This window comes from Amaranthus tricolor, chromosome 3 (genome assembly GCF_026212465.1).
Source record: "Amaranthus tricolor cultivar Red isolate AtriRed21 chromosome 3, ASM2621246v1, whole genome shotgun sequence".
NCBI lineage: Eukaryota > Viridiplantae > Streptophyta > Magnoliopsida > Caryophyllales > Amaranthaceae > Amaranthus > Amaranthus tricolor.
In genome coordinates this window covers 586,767-603,963 of record NC_080049.1, presented here as the reverse complement: position 1 = coordinate 603,963, position 17,197 = coordinate 586,767, and the positions used below count along the sequence as shown (strand labels likewise).

General features: G+C 29.1%; 1 protein-coding gene across 1 annotated transcript; it reads right to left on the bottom strand.

Moving 5' to 3' along the window:
- Nucleotides 1-1,778: 1,778 nt before the first annotated feature.
- On the bottom strand, nt 1,779-11,300 carry LOC130807949 (disease resistance protein SUMM2-like). Its single transcript, XM_057673359.1, has 3 exons — nt 11,167-11,300; nt 6,844-6,875; nt 1,779-4,716 (listed from the first exon to the last, which is right to left on the bottom strand). The coding sequence occupies exons 2-3, from the start codon at nt 6,850-6,852 to the stop codon at nt 1,972-1,974; spliced, it is 2,754 nt and encodes a 917-aa protein (XP_057529342.1). The 5' UTR covers nt 6,853-6,875; nt 11,167-11,300; the 3' UTR covers nt 1,779-1,971.
- Between the last annotated feature and the right edge of the window lie 5,897 nt (nt 11,301-17,197).

Here is a 17,197-nt window from a genome sequence, read left to right as displayed (position 1 = left end):
AAATTATGAAATTTGGTACCCAAGGTAATTGATGCATTCCGGACGCAGTGGTGAAGTCGGATTTTTCATTTGAATTTTCTAAACTGTCCGAAATGGCCAATAAAGTTTCTGGTCAGAAATTAAATTTGGAATCATTGAAAATTGGATGAAAACATTTAAAATTATCAAGTCTTAGTAATATCTTAGTAGTATGGAGTGGATTAAATGTGTAAACACGTTCTAATACGTGATCGTTTTGTGTGTGTGTTATTTAGGACCTCGATTCATAAGAGGGCGAAATTCTTATCGTGCTTAAACGTTGTTTGGTTGCAGCGCTTAGACCATACTGTTTATGTGGTTGTGCAAGTAGTGTTGTTTCATTTCTAATCGAGGCTTTGTAAATCACATAAGGATTAGACACCTCAAATAATTTGAAAGAAATTAATTGAAAATTTAGAATTTATGTGTTTGTCACCCAAAGGGGTTGACGTTTGGTTATGTTACCCAAAGGGGTTAACGATTGGTTTGGATTATTATAATTATTGTTCCCATGACAGTTTTGGATTATTACGGTCACCATGGGGGTATGCATACTTTAGCCTTTAGCGACCCGAACAGGACGGGCAACGTCTTAGGTCGGTGGTTGCCTTGGGATTAGCTCTCCCAAGTGTACTCCTCCAAAAACATTTGAATTTGTACTTGAACGACCCGAACAGGACGGGCAACGTTACAAGTTGGAATTATCTAATGATGAATGGTTTGTACTTGAACGACCCGAACAGGACGGGCAACGTTACAAGTTGGGTTTCATTAATAATAAATGTATTAGAGCCTATGCATGCTAGGATGAACAATTTGCTTGTTTTCAACCTGATTGATAATTGTATGATGTCTCTGACGTGTATTGGTTTGTTTCTTTGGAACCTACTATGTGTTGTCTTACGACGACTAGTAGGTTGATTGCAGGTGGGGTCTGGAGTGAGATCTTGACGTAGAACCCGTAATAAGCAAGACTATGTATTATCTTTTATATTAGATTATGAATAGACAGAATCTCTGTAATTAATGTAACAAAAGAGATAGTTTCTTTTCGCTTCCGCTATTTCAATTAGTTTGTTTAGAGGCCTCTAGGCTCTCGAGTTGTACGTTAGAGTTTCCGCTGACTTATTATCTTTCACATTGGTCTTGTTTTCTGTTTATCTATATTTCTTTATCGACGGAACGTTGACGGTCCTAGAGAAAAGTCTTCTCTAGAGTCCAAAAAGGTGAATCGGAATTTGTATTTTCATATGGATTTCCGGATCACTTAAACCGGACCGTTACATTTATAGTATATTTCTTGATTATTTATATCTAGATTTCATTTTCTTGAGTAAAAAATGTTTTAATATAGTTACTAAATATAATAGAATTGACATTTATTTATTAGTGGAAAATATTCTAAATATTCACACTGGCCCATAAATAGAGGAGACTAGGGGCGTTCAAATTGATTTTCAAATCGATTCAAATATTTAGTTTTTCGGATAGTAAAAATCATGATCTAGTACCGGTTCGAATAAACGGGAAATCCGATTTACCTTAGATCGTATATTGGATATCAAATTTCGATTTTATCAAAATTCTTATTTTTTTTATCTTTTATTGTTTGAAAAAATAATTTTGGCAATACGATTTGATGTTCAGGAGGCTAAATTAATTAAAAATTGCAATTTAATGGAATTTAATTGTAGTTGAGAATTGAAAAAATAAATAAAATAAATATTGAAATTGAAAAATAAATAAATAAATGCAACAAGTTTATGGCAATGTTTTGAATATCATCACTTTGAGATGTAAAACATCACTCAAATCCAAGATTTTCTATGAAAAATTCAAGTTCATAATCACACCTTCCAACAGTAATATATTACTTGACAAACTTAGTTTCAAATAATATGTTAATCTAAAATACAATATCTGCTATTACTTCACAACGTACATACTTGAAAATTAAGAAAGGGAGAGTGATAAAGCTGCATCCCATTCGAGAATTTCATTGATTTTATGAGAAATCTGGGTAACATTTAGGGGTTCATACTGCTGAAAGATCTCCCAAAATTCTGCATCTTTGGAAATGGAAGCTAATGTAGACGGTGATGCAGGGCATATTATGTGTTTTATATCATTCAACACCCGCAACTCTGGACATTCATCTATGTAGAGTACCCTTTTTTTATAATAAAAAACAATTAGCCCCTCATATATGCAGTGCAACTTTGGTAGGCAATTTAAAAGTAGTAGTTCTAATCTAGGAATAGAAAGAACAAGATTGGGTAGAGTACCGTTGTTTGATTCAAATATACGCTCCAATAAATCACAATTACTCACCATTAAGGAGCGCAAGTTGGGGAGGTTCCAATGCTTGCTGAATGGAAACATCTCCTTTAGTTTTGGACATTTGAATATATGTAGAACTTCAAGTTGGAAAAAGGAGCAGCTACAGAATTCTACTATCCTTGTCAAATCAGACGACTCATCGATTTGTAATTTTTGAAGGCTATCTAGTTGTTGCGTCCCGGTAAATATATATTCTAACCCTATACATTCTGTTATGATAACCTGGTTTACCAAGGAGGGGGAAATATCTGTCAATGCTCTTTTCCCCTTTATATTACATTCGTCAATTAAAAGCACCTCAATTGAAGTAGGAAGTAGACTTGTCTCCTCTCCAAATTCTACACCTGTGATACACACCATCCTCTCACTTTCTTGATATCCTGTAAGCCACGATATTCTATTGAATGGACTATCGTTGACATCAAAATGATCATGTGATGTAAGCCAGAACCTGTAGCAACTTAAATGATGTAAACGTTGTATAAGCCCATTAAAACCAGTCATATCATCATTTATAATCCAACGGCAGTATACCTTCTCTAGCTTCTCTAATCTTTCTATTCCTCTCACATTTTCTTCAAGCTTGTAGTTGCGATCCAAGTCCAACACTCTTAGATTTGTAAGCTTTTCCAGTGATGGCAAATAAGTTAGCTCCGAACAGCCATGAAGTAAGAGTGCCCTTAAATTTTCCAACTTTGAAATACCTTCTGGCACCCTTTTAATTTTAGTATTACACAAATCAAGAATTTTAAGAGCCCTCATATGATCAAAGAAAGATTCTGGGATCTTCGTTAAAGAAGTGTGATCAAGCTTGAGCACTGTGAGATTTGGAGTCCGAGGTGCCATACCATATGGAATCACTGTGATGTCATAATTGTCGCTCAGTGAGACTTTCACTAGATCTCGACTCCATAATCCTTCTTCTGGTACTTCCTGCAATTGTTTTCCTGATTTTACTAGAAAACGTGGACAACAATTTGTGATCGAAATAGCCATTTCTCTCACCGCATCATGCATCTTCACACAGTCATCTCTAGCATATTCCAATAAGCATGAGTTTTTTAGTTTTTCTAAGATGTCATGGCCTTTGTACTTTTTCTCTAACCTGCTCCCTTTATCATCCAACATTCCTTCCATAATCCAATACTCTATTAAAGCTTCATTAAATATAAATAAATCTTCTGGATATAGCACACAACTTAAGAAACACTGTTTTAGAAGCTCATTATTGAGGCGATCATAGCTGAATTTTAGTTTCTGAAGCACCTTTTCATCCATGTCTTCATGCACCCTACTTGGATTTTTCAACTCAGCTAAAGCATTTTTCCACACTAGCACGTCAAAAACGCCTATCATACTACGAGCTATGACAATGGTTGCAAGCGGCAAACACGCACACTCCTTAGCCACTAATTTTGCTATTTCTTGGCCCTCAAAACAAAGATCATCATAAGTCTCGAGCTTGTTCTTAAACAAATCCCATGCCTCATGCTCTGAAAGAACTTGAACTCGAATGACATAATTCTTACACCCCGTCATTCGGCACACGTCTTCTTTTCTAGTGCTAAGGATGATGTTAATCTTACATCCATTCTCTTTATTTGGAATGCCAATAGAACTCAATTGAAACTTTTCCCACACATCATCAAGAAAAAGCACCACATTCTTCTTCATCATGACAAAAGAATGATGTAATTCAGAAGCTCTCTTATCAGTATGTACCTTACTAGAAAGCTCTACACCAATCTCTTTTGCAACTTTTTCCTGTAACATGTACAAATTGCAATCACTTGAAACTGTTACCCAAATAACACGCCCTGATTTGTAATCACCCAGTAGCTGATTGTATATGTTTTTCATGAGCGTGGTCTTCCCTATACCTCCCATACCAAGAACCCCAATTGAATATGCTAAAGGATGATCATCAAGCCATTCTCGAATCATTCGAACATTTTTCTGGAAAAGCTCACCATACAATGGTTCGGGATAAAATGGCACTTCCTTAGTCTTAGGATCATCGAGTACCAAACCATTTGGAAAGTCACTCACCTGAAAAAGATCATCAACCTCTTTTGTCATTACGTTTATGCGATCATTGAGTTGCATATTGGTGAAAAACCCTCTTGATTTCTGGAATTCGTCCACAATACTTTCAAACTTAGATCTTTTGAGTTTGTAAGTATCCAACCAATCAATAACTTCTTGTCTTTTTCTTTTCCCAGCTTGTAACTCAGCTTGATTACATTCTGCACAAATATCATCTTTTCGTGCAGTTAGTCTCTTCATCTTCTCTTCCAGGGTCTCTAACTTTTGTACCACAATGGAGTCGTTCAAAGAACCCAATTTCGGGAGTAGCCCCTGATTCATATGATACTAGTAAGTATCCAGCCAAAGCATGTTACAATAATTATTAGAAAAGCTAAGGTAAACAATAGCAATACACTTTCTTCGTCCCACCAATTTTGCCCCAATGGCAATTAAGAAAAATGAGTAAAGTAATATTTCATGGGAAAGTAGAGACATACGTAAATGTCATCGGAAATCTTTTGTTAAATATATGGATGAATGTTAAAAATAGTTATTTTGGATCTTCGCTAAATTAAAAATAAGGATAATTTGATGAGACAATATAAAAGAAAGAAAGTAAGACAAAATTGTAGAACAGGGGAAGTATGAAACATATTCAATACTTCTTTTTATTATCCATTTACTTTTAGTACTCTATTTAATATATTTTTTATTTTTACATTTTTCTAATTGTATATAATTAAAAATTATAAATACCTGAAAATAACATTTATATTGAAATGAATAAAACAAGATTTCACTTGACTATATTTTAATTTAAAGATTAAAAATATAATATATATTAAAAGTGATTAATCAATGGAATCCAAAAAACAAATGCGACAAATACATTCAATAGTAGAGAATAATAATTTGATTCTTCATTCACATTTTGTATTGCATACAAGGAAAAATAATGCGTGGCACATTTTTTGCAAAATTAGTTGTCAGAATAAAAATTATTATTTTTAATATTTTAAAGTACTTAAATTTTTTATTTATTAAGTTTATAATTATTCAATTTAATTTATTAATTAAATTTTAATAGTAACATAAAAAAGTGAATTGAATATTAGTCATGAGAAAATTACCTAAGTAGAAATGACAATAATTAAATACCAAAACAAAAAATCAGCCCATTGCAAAATATCGAATGATGCAAAAAACATATAAAAATTTGCTTCTAAAAATTCAACCTATTAACCGTCTGGAGCGGGCCAACGTTTCATTTATTCATGAGAGATTGAACATTTTGCTCATTTTTGTAAAGAAAGAGCTTCTTGATTGACTATCAAAAGGATTTGATATATATAGTAATATCAAAAGGAGAAGGTCTTAGTAAATAAAGGTTATTTGTGATGTTAAAAAATCAACCTTATGTGGTAGGATTTAATATGGTGAGAATTCTGTTGTTTTAATTTATCTTTTTTTTATTTAATTTATTATATTAATTTTGTTTTTCTTGTGGTGATTTACAAATCACAGTGATTGATTAGGAATTTTTGATTATAAAAGTAAATATCAAATGGATGATTAAAATCCAACTAAACGTTGAAAAGAAAGACTATTTAAACAAAAAAAAAAACACATAGAAATGCCTTTTAAATTAAATTCATAAGATTTAAGTTCAACACTACTATTTATATTTAAGTTTTTTTTTGTTTTATGGAAAAATCTATTATACTATCTTAAATAGGAGTCTATCCCATTCCAACCCATATAAATATCTTAAATCAAATAGCAGATCTACTTGTGATTCACTTTTGGTTTTCAAAACTGGCTTTAGATCTTATCATGCCAAGAGAAGGCACATAGCATATTCACCTTTTTTTTTTTATTATTTTTATTTTTATTTTTATTTTTTTAATAAACATGGCATATTTAGCTAAGTTTTTAATTCTTGAAGAATTAAGATCATTTTAGATTATGCGAATCGGACCGACATCATTCAAGCATCAATATTAATCGCTCCACATTAATTATAAAACCAGCAACAGCCAACATATACACAGTCTATTAGTAACAAAAAAATAAAAAACAATGAAAAAAGAATTAATATTACAAAAAGTACATATTAAAGTTCTTATAAGATTTGAAACGCGGTCAAAATAGATCCGACCAATCGACCTTGTAATCGAACTCGATTTAAATAGACTTTCAAATGAATTTAAAATTAGGTAAACATCAATATGAACACAAGACCCGATCTTAAATCGACCCAAAACTTGTGACCTAAAATTAATCCGATGACCTAAATAAATACCTCTATAAATCCCACCTTGATAAATTTAACTCATATACATCATATATCTATGAAACTCATGTTTGAATTTCTCCTTTAAGCATAAAATATACCAAACTTAATCAATAAAATAGAAGAATGAATGTTATGAGAGCAACAGAACATAAATAACATACCTCAGCCATTAAAAAATTGCAGTGTGAGACCACTGAAGTATAAATAAAGAAAAAAGAAGACAATTAGAAATAATACCAAAAGACAACTCAATATAGAGAAGGAAAGAGAAGGAAGTATATGAAAAAGAGAACTCAATATTGCAGTGTTTTTATAGAGAAGGTAAGAGAAGGAAGATTAATTAGGAATGAAAAATAACTTTTTTTTTATTTGAAAATAGATCCTACCAAAAAATATTTTTCTTTTGTTATTATTCTATTTGAAATTATTCTACTTATTTTATTTCTTTCATATTTGAAATAAACCGTATAATGTCATCCAAATAATAAAATTGTAAAATAGTTAATTACTTTTTTGTCCTTTTAATTTAACATCATTAAGAAAGTGAGATATTATTAAGCAAAAAATGAATATTTGAAAAATAAATAAATATAGAGATTAAATTATATCAATAAAAATTAGATAAATTAAAATACATGAATAATATTAAAATGAAGTGGTGAGTGTATTTCTAAAAATAAAAATAATATACAAAATAAAAAAATAACTTTAAATAAAATATAACTAAATAACGTATAAGGGAGCACTTATGGTCATCGGTCAAAAAGTTTAATCGATGATGATATTATTTCCCAATATTTTCTGTGATCTTTCCATAAAAAATCCTTGAAGAAGTCAATTACATTTTCATCAAAGAGAATAAAACATAATTTTAAAGAGAACCACATTAAATCTTGTCTTATGTATTTATTTATTATTTTCATTTATCATTAACTTGCATTAGTTGTTTTCTAAACTTAGAGGCAACATAAACATCCAACTTAAACTTTATATTGTGATCCTTGAGTGATCTGAGGCAAACGTTTCTTCTTTTAAAGACTATTTTTATTTTTTTTATTTGAAACAATAGTTCCTACCAAAAAATTTTTTTATTTGAATGTAGACTAGTAAATATTTTAAATGTCTTCAATACAATAAAACGGTAAAATAGTTAGGCATTTTTAAGAAAAGGTGAAAATTTAGTAAAAATTAAGTAAAGAAAAATTACATTGTATAAATAAATTTTAAAAAGAATTAAAATATATAAATGTGATTAAAAAAATAGTATGTTATTTCCAAAAAAATAATATATCCTTTTAACAAAATATAAAATGAGAAAATCAACACAAAATAAAAATACGTTAAAATTATAGCAAATGAGGGAGTCGTTATATGGTCATCGGTGAAACTTCTTTCGTCTTTCCATGCAAGTTGATTTTTGAGTGCTAAACTTATTTGACGTTTGATGGTGAAGTCATTGTCGTCATCAACTTTTAAATACAAAAATTATAAAAAGTTAATATTGTGAGAGTATGCGATTAGACGATTTAAATAAGATCTCACTTGACTATATTTTTTCTTACATATTGGTCGCAATATATAAAATAAGATTGAACAATAAATAGTGTCAATAATAAAAATGTAGCGAGTATTTCAGAACAGAGAAAGTACGTGTATATATATATATATATATATATATATATATATATATATATATATATATATATATATATATATATATATATATATATATATATATATATATATGATCAAATAAGAAAGATTTTAAAATGAGAAGGATGAGAAGAATTTTTGTTTGATTTTGTTTTGTTACTATATATACAAAAAAGGATACTATATTATAAATTAAGAACATTTTAAAAAATTATTTTATAGTTACTTTTCTATGTAACATAGTTACTTTTACAATTAGGTGTTTTTGGCTCAATCATGATTCATGACCATATATTTTTTTATTTTAGTGAAATTAAAGGTGTAGGATCCTTCTTACCCTTCTCATTTTCAACCCATTTTCATTGGATCCCTCCTATATATATATATATATATATATATATATATATATATATATATATATATATATATATATATATATATATATATATATATATATAATTGCACGCTTTTTTAGACTATTTTAGGCCGTCTATAGAAAACTTACCTGTAACTTTGATTTAAACATTACTCAAAATCAGCGGAATGATATTTAAATATAAACTAATTAAAATAAATAAACATGTCAAACCAACTTATAATGGAATTATTATGTTGATTCATTCACTGTTTTCTCCGTCTATTATACTTGCAAATAATAGTTACATTTTCTTATGTAAATATCTCTATCACTTAAATATTTTTAAAACAAAAATAATAAGAGAAAACACCACAACATGACTTTCAAGTTAGAATACTTAAAAGACTTTTCAAAGTTGACTAACTTTATTCACTTGCTAAAAAGTCTTTATCCACATAGTTCCCACTTAAATAGTATGTAACTTTTTATTTCAAAAATAGAATTAAGTAATTTATTAGAATATAAAGAAATATAAATATCATTGCACATAATTTTAGATTGGACTAAGACTATAAAACAATTTACCCATAAATTTGTTTAAATATTAGTAATATGTTAGGGTTTGCAACACATTGCCTAAATTTCCTACACAAAAACTTAGACGAGATCATCCCAAGTTTAGATGAAGTGTAGGCCGGGCCATTTCACGTGCGTGTAACAATATTTTAATTTTTGGACATTTATCAATTTTGACTTGAAAGGTATTAATAATGAAAATTGATACCTTTAAAGTCAAAATTGATAAAATTGATATCTTTCAGGTTAAAATTAATATCTTTTAAGATCAAAAATGATAAATGTCCAGAATATGAAAAAAAAAATGTCCAGATTGTTACATGCGCGAATTGAACCAGCCCAAATTGACGGTCTCATTTAGAGGCCGTCTCGTCCAAGACCAACTGAATTTCCTAACCATCCATATTTAGAAAATATAAGATTACGAATAAAAAGGCCGTAATTATATAGCCCAATCTAATAGTTAATCTTAGTCCAATAAAATATACTTATGCGTAATGTTTTAGGATTTGGAAAACAGATGACAGATCCAAAAGGAATTGGGTATGCTAAAAGAGTTCAAAAAGTCAAAAATTTGGCAATTATTATTGTTTAAATCAGTTAATTGTCAATTAATGCCCGATTGCCATAAAGAAATATGATAAATATATAAAGCCAAGAATTATCAAATACTCCTTGTTTGAATGAGAAATAAATTTGGGCTATTTTTTTTAAAAAAATGTAATTAAATTATTAAATAATAAAAAGTACCAACATTATTTTATGTGTGATGCTTTCCTAAATATATTTAGTGATTGCCTGAAAGGTCACATCACATGCATAAATCTTTGACACTAAAGTTAAATATATTAATTTATGTACTCAAATACAATATTTAATAATTTATTATTGTTTTCGTGATTTCTCTTTTTTTTTTTTTTGTATCTAATTGGGTTAAAATTTACTCATGGGCATGGCTGAAAAGTATGCAAAAGTGAGTATCGTCGAACTGCTCATATGCTCACTCGAAATTGGCGTCATTAGAGTAGAACATGTATTTTCCAGCAGGTCTTAGTAATCAACTTGAAGACCCCACACTATATTATATTTCCACTTATTCTGTTATTCATTTTAAGTGTCTTATTTTCTTATTGGATTAAGTCACCTTAAACATCTCATTTTTAATTTCTCTTTCGTTCTTTTATATTTGTCCACTCTATATTTTATACATATTTTTAGCTAATTTTAAGTCTTAATATCTCTGATTACACATCATGAAAAATTATAAAAATTATATATTAAAAAACTTTACATCAAGAAAAATTTAATAACATTTCACAAGAATATCTTTTTTTCAATATATAATTTAAAATTCTAATTTAATTGCTCCACATTAATATTAATCGCTCCACATTAATTATAAAACCAGCAACAGCCAACATATACACAGTCTATTAGTAACAAAAAAATAAAAAACAATGAAAAAAGAATTAATATTACAAAAAGTACATATTAAAGTTCTTATAAGATTTGAAACGCGGTCAAAATAGATCCGACCAATCGACCTTGTAATCGAACTCGATTTAAATAGACTTTCAAATTAATTTAAAATTAGGTAAACATCAATATGAACACAAGACCCGATCTTAAATCGACCCAAAACTTGTGACCCAAAATTAATCCGATGAACTAAATAAATACCTCTATAAATCCCACCTTGATAAATTAAACTCATATACATCATATATCTATGAAACTCATGTTTGAATTTCTCCTTTAAGCATAAAATATACCAAACTTAATCAATAAAATAGAAGAATGAATGTTATGAGAGCAACAGAACACATTGACAAAGAAATGAATGTTCTAAATTTTCATGAAATTACAATACTGCATTTTTATAGAAAGAATAACATACCTGAGCCATTAAAAAATTGCAGTCTGAGACCACTGAAGTATAAATAAAGAAAGAATAAATGTAAAGAGAAGCCAATTAGAAATAATACCAAAAGAAAACTCAATATAGAGAAGGAAAGAGAAGGAAGTATATGAATATGAGTAGTGTTTGAAGTGTGTTTTTATAGAAACATTAATTAGGAATGAAAAATAACTTCTTTTTTTTATTTGAAAATAGATCCTACCAAAATATTTTTCTTTTGTTATTATTCTATTTGAAATTATTCTACTTATTTTATTTCTTTCATATTTGAAATAAACCGTTATAATGTCATCCAAACAATAAAATTGTAAAATAGTTAATTACTTTTTTGTCCTCTTAATTTAACATCATTAAAAAAAGTGAGATATTATTAAAAAAATGAATATTTGAAAAATAAATAAATATACAGATTAAATTATATCAATAAAAATTAGATAAATTAAAATACATGAATAATATTAGAATACAGTGATGAGTGTATTTCTAAAAACAAAAATAATACTCCCTCCTATTCAGCTGAACTGTCTCATTTGACTTTTCACACTTGCCGAGGCAACATTTTAACTCTTAATATCTCAAATTATGCTTAATTAAAAATTATAAAAAGTTGATATTAATAATCCTTGTATTGAGACAAATCAAACAAGATCCCATATGACTATGTTTTAACTTATAGATTAAGAGTAAAATACAAATTAAGAGTGATAAGTGAATAGTGCCAAAAAAAAAAAGGGACAATTCAGCTGAATAGGAGGTAGTATACAAAATAAAAAAATAACTTTAAATAAAAAATAACTAAATAACGTATAAGGGAGCACTTATGGTCATCGGTCAAAAAGTTGTATTGATAATGATTTATGAATCATGATGTAATTTCCCTGAAACTTCCATGAAAGTTGATTTTTGAGTCGTCATCTACTTTTTACATAATTTTGATAATTTTTATATTGAACCGATTCAAATAAAATCTCACTTGACTATTATTTTTTACATATTAGTCGCAATATATAAAATAGAATTGAACAATGAATAGTGTCAATAATAAAAATGTAGCGACTATTTCAGAACGGAGGAAGTTTATATATATATATATATATATATATATATATATATATATATATATATATATATATATATATATATATATATATATATATATATATATATATATATATATATATATATATATATATATATATATATATATATATATATATATATTAATGCACACTTTTTTAGACTAATTTAGATCGTTTATAGAAAACTTACCTGTAACTTTGATTTAAACATTACTCAAAATCAGCGAAATGATATTTGAATATAAACTAATTAAATTAAATAAACATGTCAAACCAACTTGTAATGGAATTATTAAGTTGATTCATTCACTGTTTTCTCCGTCTATCATACTTGCAAATAATAGTTACATTTTCTTATATAAATATCTGTATCACTTAAATATTTCAAAAACAAAAATAATAGGAGATAACACCACAACATGACTTACAAGTTAGAATACTTAAAAGACTTATCAAAGTTGACTAACTTTATTCACTTGCTAAAAAGTCTTTATCCACATAGTTCCCACTTAAATAGTATGTACCTTTTTATTTCAAAAATAGAATTAAGTAATTTATTAGAATATAAAGAAATATAAATATCATTGCACATAATTTTAGAGTGGACTAAGACGATAAAACAATCGACCCATAAATTTGATTTAAACATTAGAAACATTAGTAATATGTTAGTGTTTGCAACACATTCCCTAAATTTCCTACACAAAAACTTAGACGAGATTATCGCAAGTTTAAATGAAGTGTGGGCCGGGCCATTTCACGTGCGTGTAACAATATTTTAATTTTTTGGGCATTTATCAATTTTGACGTGAAAGGTATTAATATTGAAAATTCATACCTTTAAGGTCAAATTTGATAAAATTGATACCTTTTAAGTCAAAATTGATAAAATTGATACCTTTTAGGTCAAAATTGATACCTTTTAAGATTAAAAATGAAAAATGTCCAGAACATAAAAAACAATTTTCAGATTGTTACATGCGCGAATTGAACCAGCCCAAATTGACGGTCTCATTATGAGGCCGTCTTGTCCAAGACCAACTGAATTTCCTAACCATCCGTATTTAGAAAATATAAGCTTACGAATAAAAAGGCCGTAATTATATAGCCCAATCAAATAGTTAGTCTTAGTCCAATACAATATACTTATGCGTAATCTTTTAGGATTTGGAAAACAAATGGCGGATTCAAAAGGAATTGGGTAAGCTAAAAGAGTTCAAAAAGTCAAAAATTTGGCAATTATTATTGTTTAAATCATTAAATTTGTCAATTAATGCCCGATTGCCATAAAGAAATATGATAAATATATAAAGCCAAGAATTATCAAATACTCCTTGTTTGAATGAGAAATTTAAATTTGGGCTATTTTTTAAAAAAATGGTAATTAAATTATTAAATAATAAAAAGTACCAGAATTATTTTATGTGTGATGCTTTCCTAAATTTATTTAGTAATTGCCTGAAATGTCACATGCATAAATCCTTCACACTAAAATTAAATATATTAATTTATGTAATCAAATACAGTATTTAATAATTAAGGCTTTGGTATTATTGTTTTCGTGATTTCTCAACATACAATTTTTTTTGTATCTAATTGGGTTAAAATTTACTCATGGGCATGGTTGAAAAGTATGCAAAAGTGAGTTTCGTCGCAACTGCTCATATGCTCACTGGAAATTGGCGTCTTGACTTCGTTTACTCTACAGTGTCATTAGAGTAGAAAATATATTTTCCAGCGGGTCTTAGTAATCAACTTGAAGACCCCACACTATATTATATTTCCTCGTATTCATCTTAAGGAGCCGTTTAGTTCGCACAAGGGAATCAGAATGGTATGAGGAAAGGGAATGAAGGAGAAAGGAATGGATTTCCCTACTTTAGCCTAGCCGTTTGGCTGTGTTCAGGAAACGGAATGAACTGCTCATTGATTCCCTTTGTGACTGTTTGGTTCAAGTTAAGGAATCAAATTATGAGTTTTTAAATTCTTTTATATTTTTTTCAAAAATAACTAGTTATTATATGATAAACTTAAAAAACTTATTTAAAAAAAAAATATTATTAACCTGTATCATCTTTTCCTATAATATGAAGAAAAAAAAAACATAACTCTAAATAATATCTTTCTAGCTCCATTAATTATAAATAATCACTTGTTTCTAGATCAAAATTCATACCAAAAGTGTTCTAGTAAGACCCAAGTCTTTGCCAATAGTCCTTTTTAGATAAAGTTCATGCCAAAAGTAGTAGTTTGTGAACAACACCTAATTCAAAATCATACATGAAACCACAACATAAGATTTAAGCATTACCATTTTCAATTCCTCCAAGAAGACTCTTAACATAAGCACCTTTTCAAAGCGTCGGGACACTTTGAAAATATCATGAGCTTATTTGGTTGTGTGGTTAGAATGTTAGCCACTTCAAAAACTTGGTTAGGAGTGACACCTTCTAAATTGAAAGAGAGTAGTTCCTCTAGCACTTACTCAGTCTTTTCAACTATTTTTTGCTCTCTTTCATTCGCACGCTGTTCACGATCGTCAGTGTGTGCCATCACATTTGCCATAGTGGAAAGATGAACATTCATGTCTTTCATGAATGCTTATAAGCTAGTCAATTCATTAGAACTTCCAGCACCACCATTTCCTCTCTTACTTCTTTTAGAAGTTTTTTCAGTCTTCATCTTTTTTGCAGGAGGAGAAGTGACAGTTTGAGTGGCATTACCACTAGCAGCAACTCCCTCATCATCACTTGAATCAAGTGTAACCTGTGGAGGGGCAACATTTTGCAAATTCTTGATTGCTTCAACATAATCTTCAGCTGGTTTTCCAGTAATCCTTGCCATAAACATTCATGAGTTCATGAAAGTGCGGAAATGAAACTCCATACAAGTTTTTGCAATTTGGATGATTCTGAAAGACAAAAAAATGCTCAAAATGATCAAATATACAACATCATCAAACTATCTCAAACATAATTAAAATTACCTTACAAAGGTTATCATACCTTGCAAAACTCGTCATAAACAGCCCGGTCCACAAAAACCATTTTTTTTTCATCATCCCAAATGAATCCACTTGTATTTAACATTTGAGAAATAGCCCTAAACTTGGCTCCTAATGAGTTCTACAAAACAAACAATAGCACTTTAAATTATGTAATAGTCTCTCTATTTTATCTCAAATTAAAGTGTTGATTTTTTATTTACCTTGAAATATTTCCATCTTTCATCGTTGCAATCCTCTTGTATTGGTGTTGGTTTCTTAAGATGTAACTTTAAGATTGCTAACAAACAAGCATGAAATTGTCTACTAATAGTTTCACCACTTCTATAAAAATGTGCACCCATCATTCTATTTTTCTTATGGTGAGCTAATGTGTATAAGAAACCCGCAACCATCTCTTCCAAACATGTGTTTCTTGTTTCATTTAATCCACCAATATCTCTAACCATCTCTAAAAGTACACCAAATGTGTATTGATTTATACGAAGATAGTTCCTACACAAATTGTCACTTTCTCTAATCATTCTATTCAAGTTGTACATTCTCATTTTTCTTCTAGTTTTTTTATCAAGCTTAAGATAATGGGAATCGTATATAGTTTTTCTCATCGAGTACCACATCAAATGTAGCAACACAACACAATTTATCATACTAATTATGAACCGAATAAAGTCTCAATTTCTCTTCCTTTTCAAAGAAATACCAATGCGAGCCATTTTCTGTAGAAAAGAACATCAATAACACCATATCATTGACTAGTTTACATATTATACTCAAGATATATAAAGTAAGCTTTTGCATCTACTAAACCAACAATCAAGTAAGCTTTCTCCAATACTAACACTTGTATAACATTTTTCATGTAGCAAATCTTTAATCATTAAGAAATCAATGAATCCAATTAAACCCATCAAAATACAATTAAGCAACAAAACTATGTAGAACATCAAAGACTCAAATGTTAGTATAACTCATAAAAACAAAAAGAACAGAACTTTGACATAATGGATTGATTAAAATACACCCCATCACAATAAACACAATACAACACCTTAAAAATTATCATAAAACAAAAAAGATTATATTGGGTTGAGAAAATACCAGAAAAACTACAGATTATGGAAATATGAATTGTGGGTTCTATTTCTTCACTCCTTTATTGAATTTTTTGTGGGTTTTTTGTGTTCAAAATAAAAAATAAAAACTGGGTTTTTTTTTCCTTTTGGGTGGTTGGTAAATTATCATCATCTCCCTCATACTACTATCTATCATTTGCTCTGTAATGTATTACTTAATGGGTTGATGCATAAACTTCCAGCAATTCATCAATGGCGACAGCAGAAATTACATGAATTTCAATTCATCAAAAAAGCAGTAGAAATTAGAAAAAAGAGTAAAGAGAAAAGAGATTCAAATCAGCAGTAGTAGAAGAATAACTTACATTTGACAATGGCGGTAGGAAAGTTGAGATTGAGGAGAAGAATGCTACGAAATGTGGTAGATTTGGATTGAAGAATGACAATGGCGGCAGGAAAGTCGAGATTTGGATTTGAACAATGGCAGCACGCGCAACAACTTGAGGGAGGAGCCGTGAGGAAGAGAGGAGAACTTGAGGGAGGAGGGGGACGGCTGTCTGTAGGGTTTGAGAGGATAGAGTGATGGGTAATGAAGTGGGGAATGAGAATGAAAAAGTCTTGGGGAGGGTGGGGAATGAGGGGACAATACTTTTGGGTAAACACAAAAATAAAAAAGGGGGGAAGTAAATGATAGAAAGTGGCAAACAAACAACAACAAAGGGAATTGAGTCTGTTCATTCCCTTTCCCTTTGATTATTACACCCAACCAAACAGCCCCTTAAGTGTCTTATTTTTTTATTGGATCAAGTCACTTTAAATATCTCATTTTTAATTTCTCTTTCGTTCTTTTA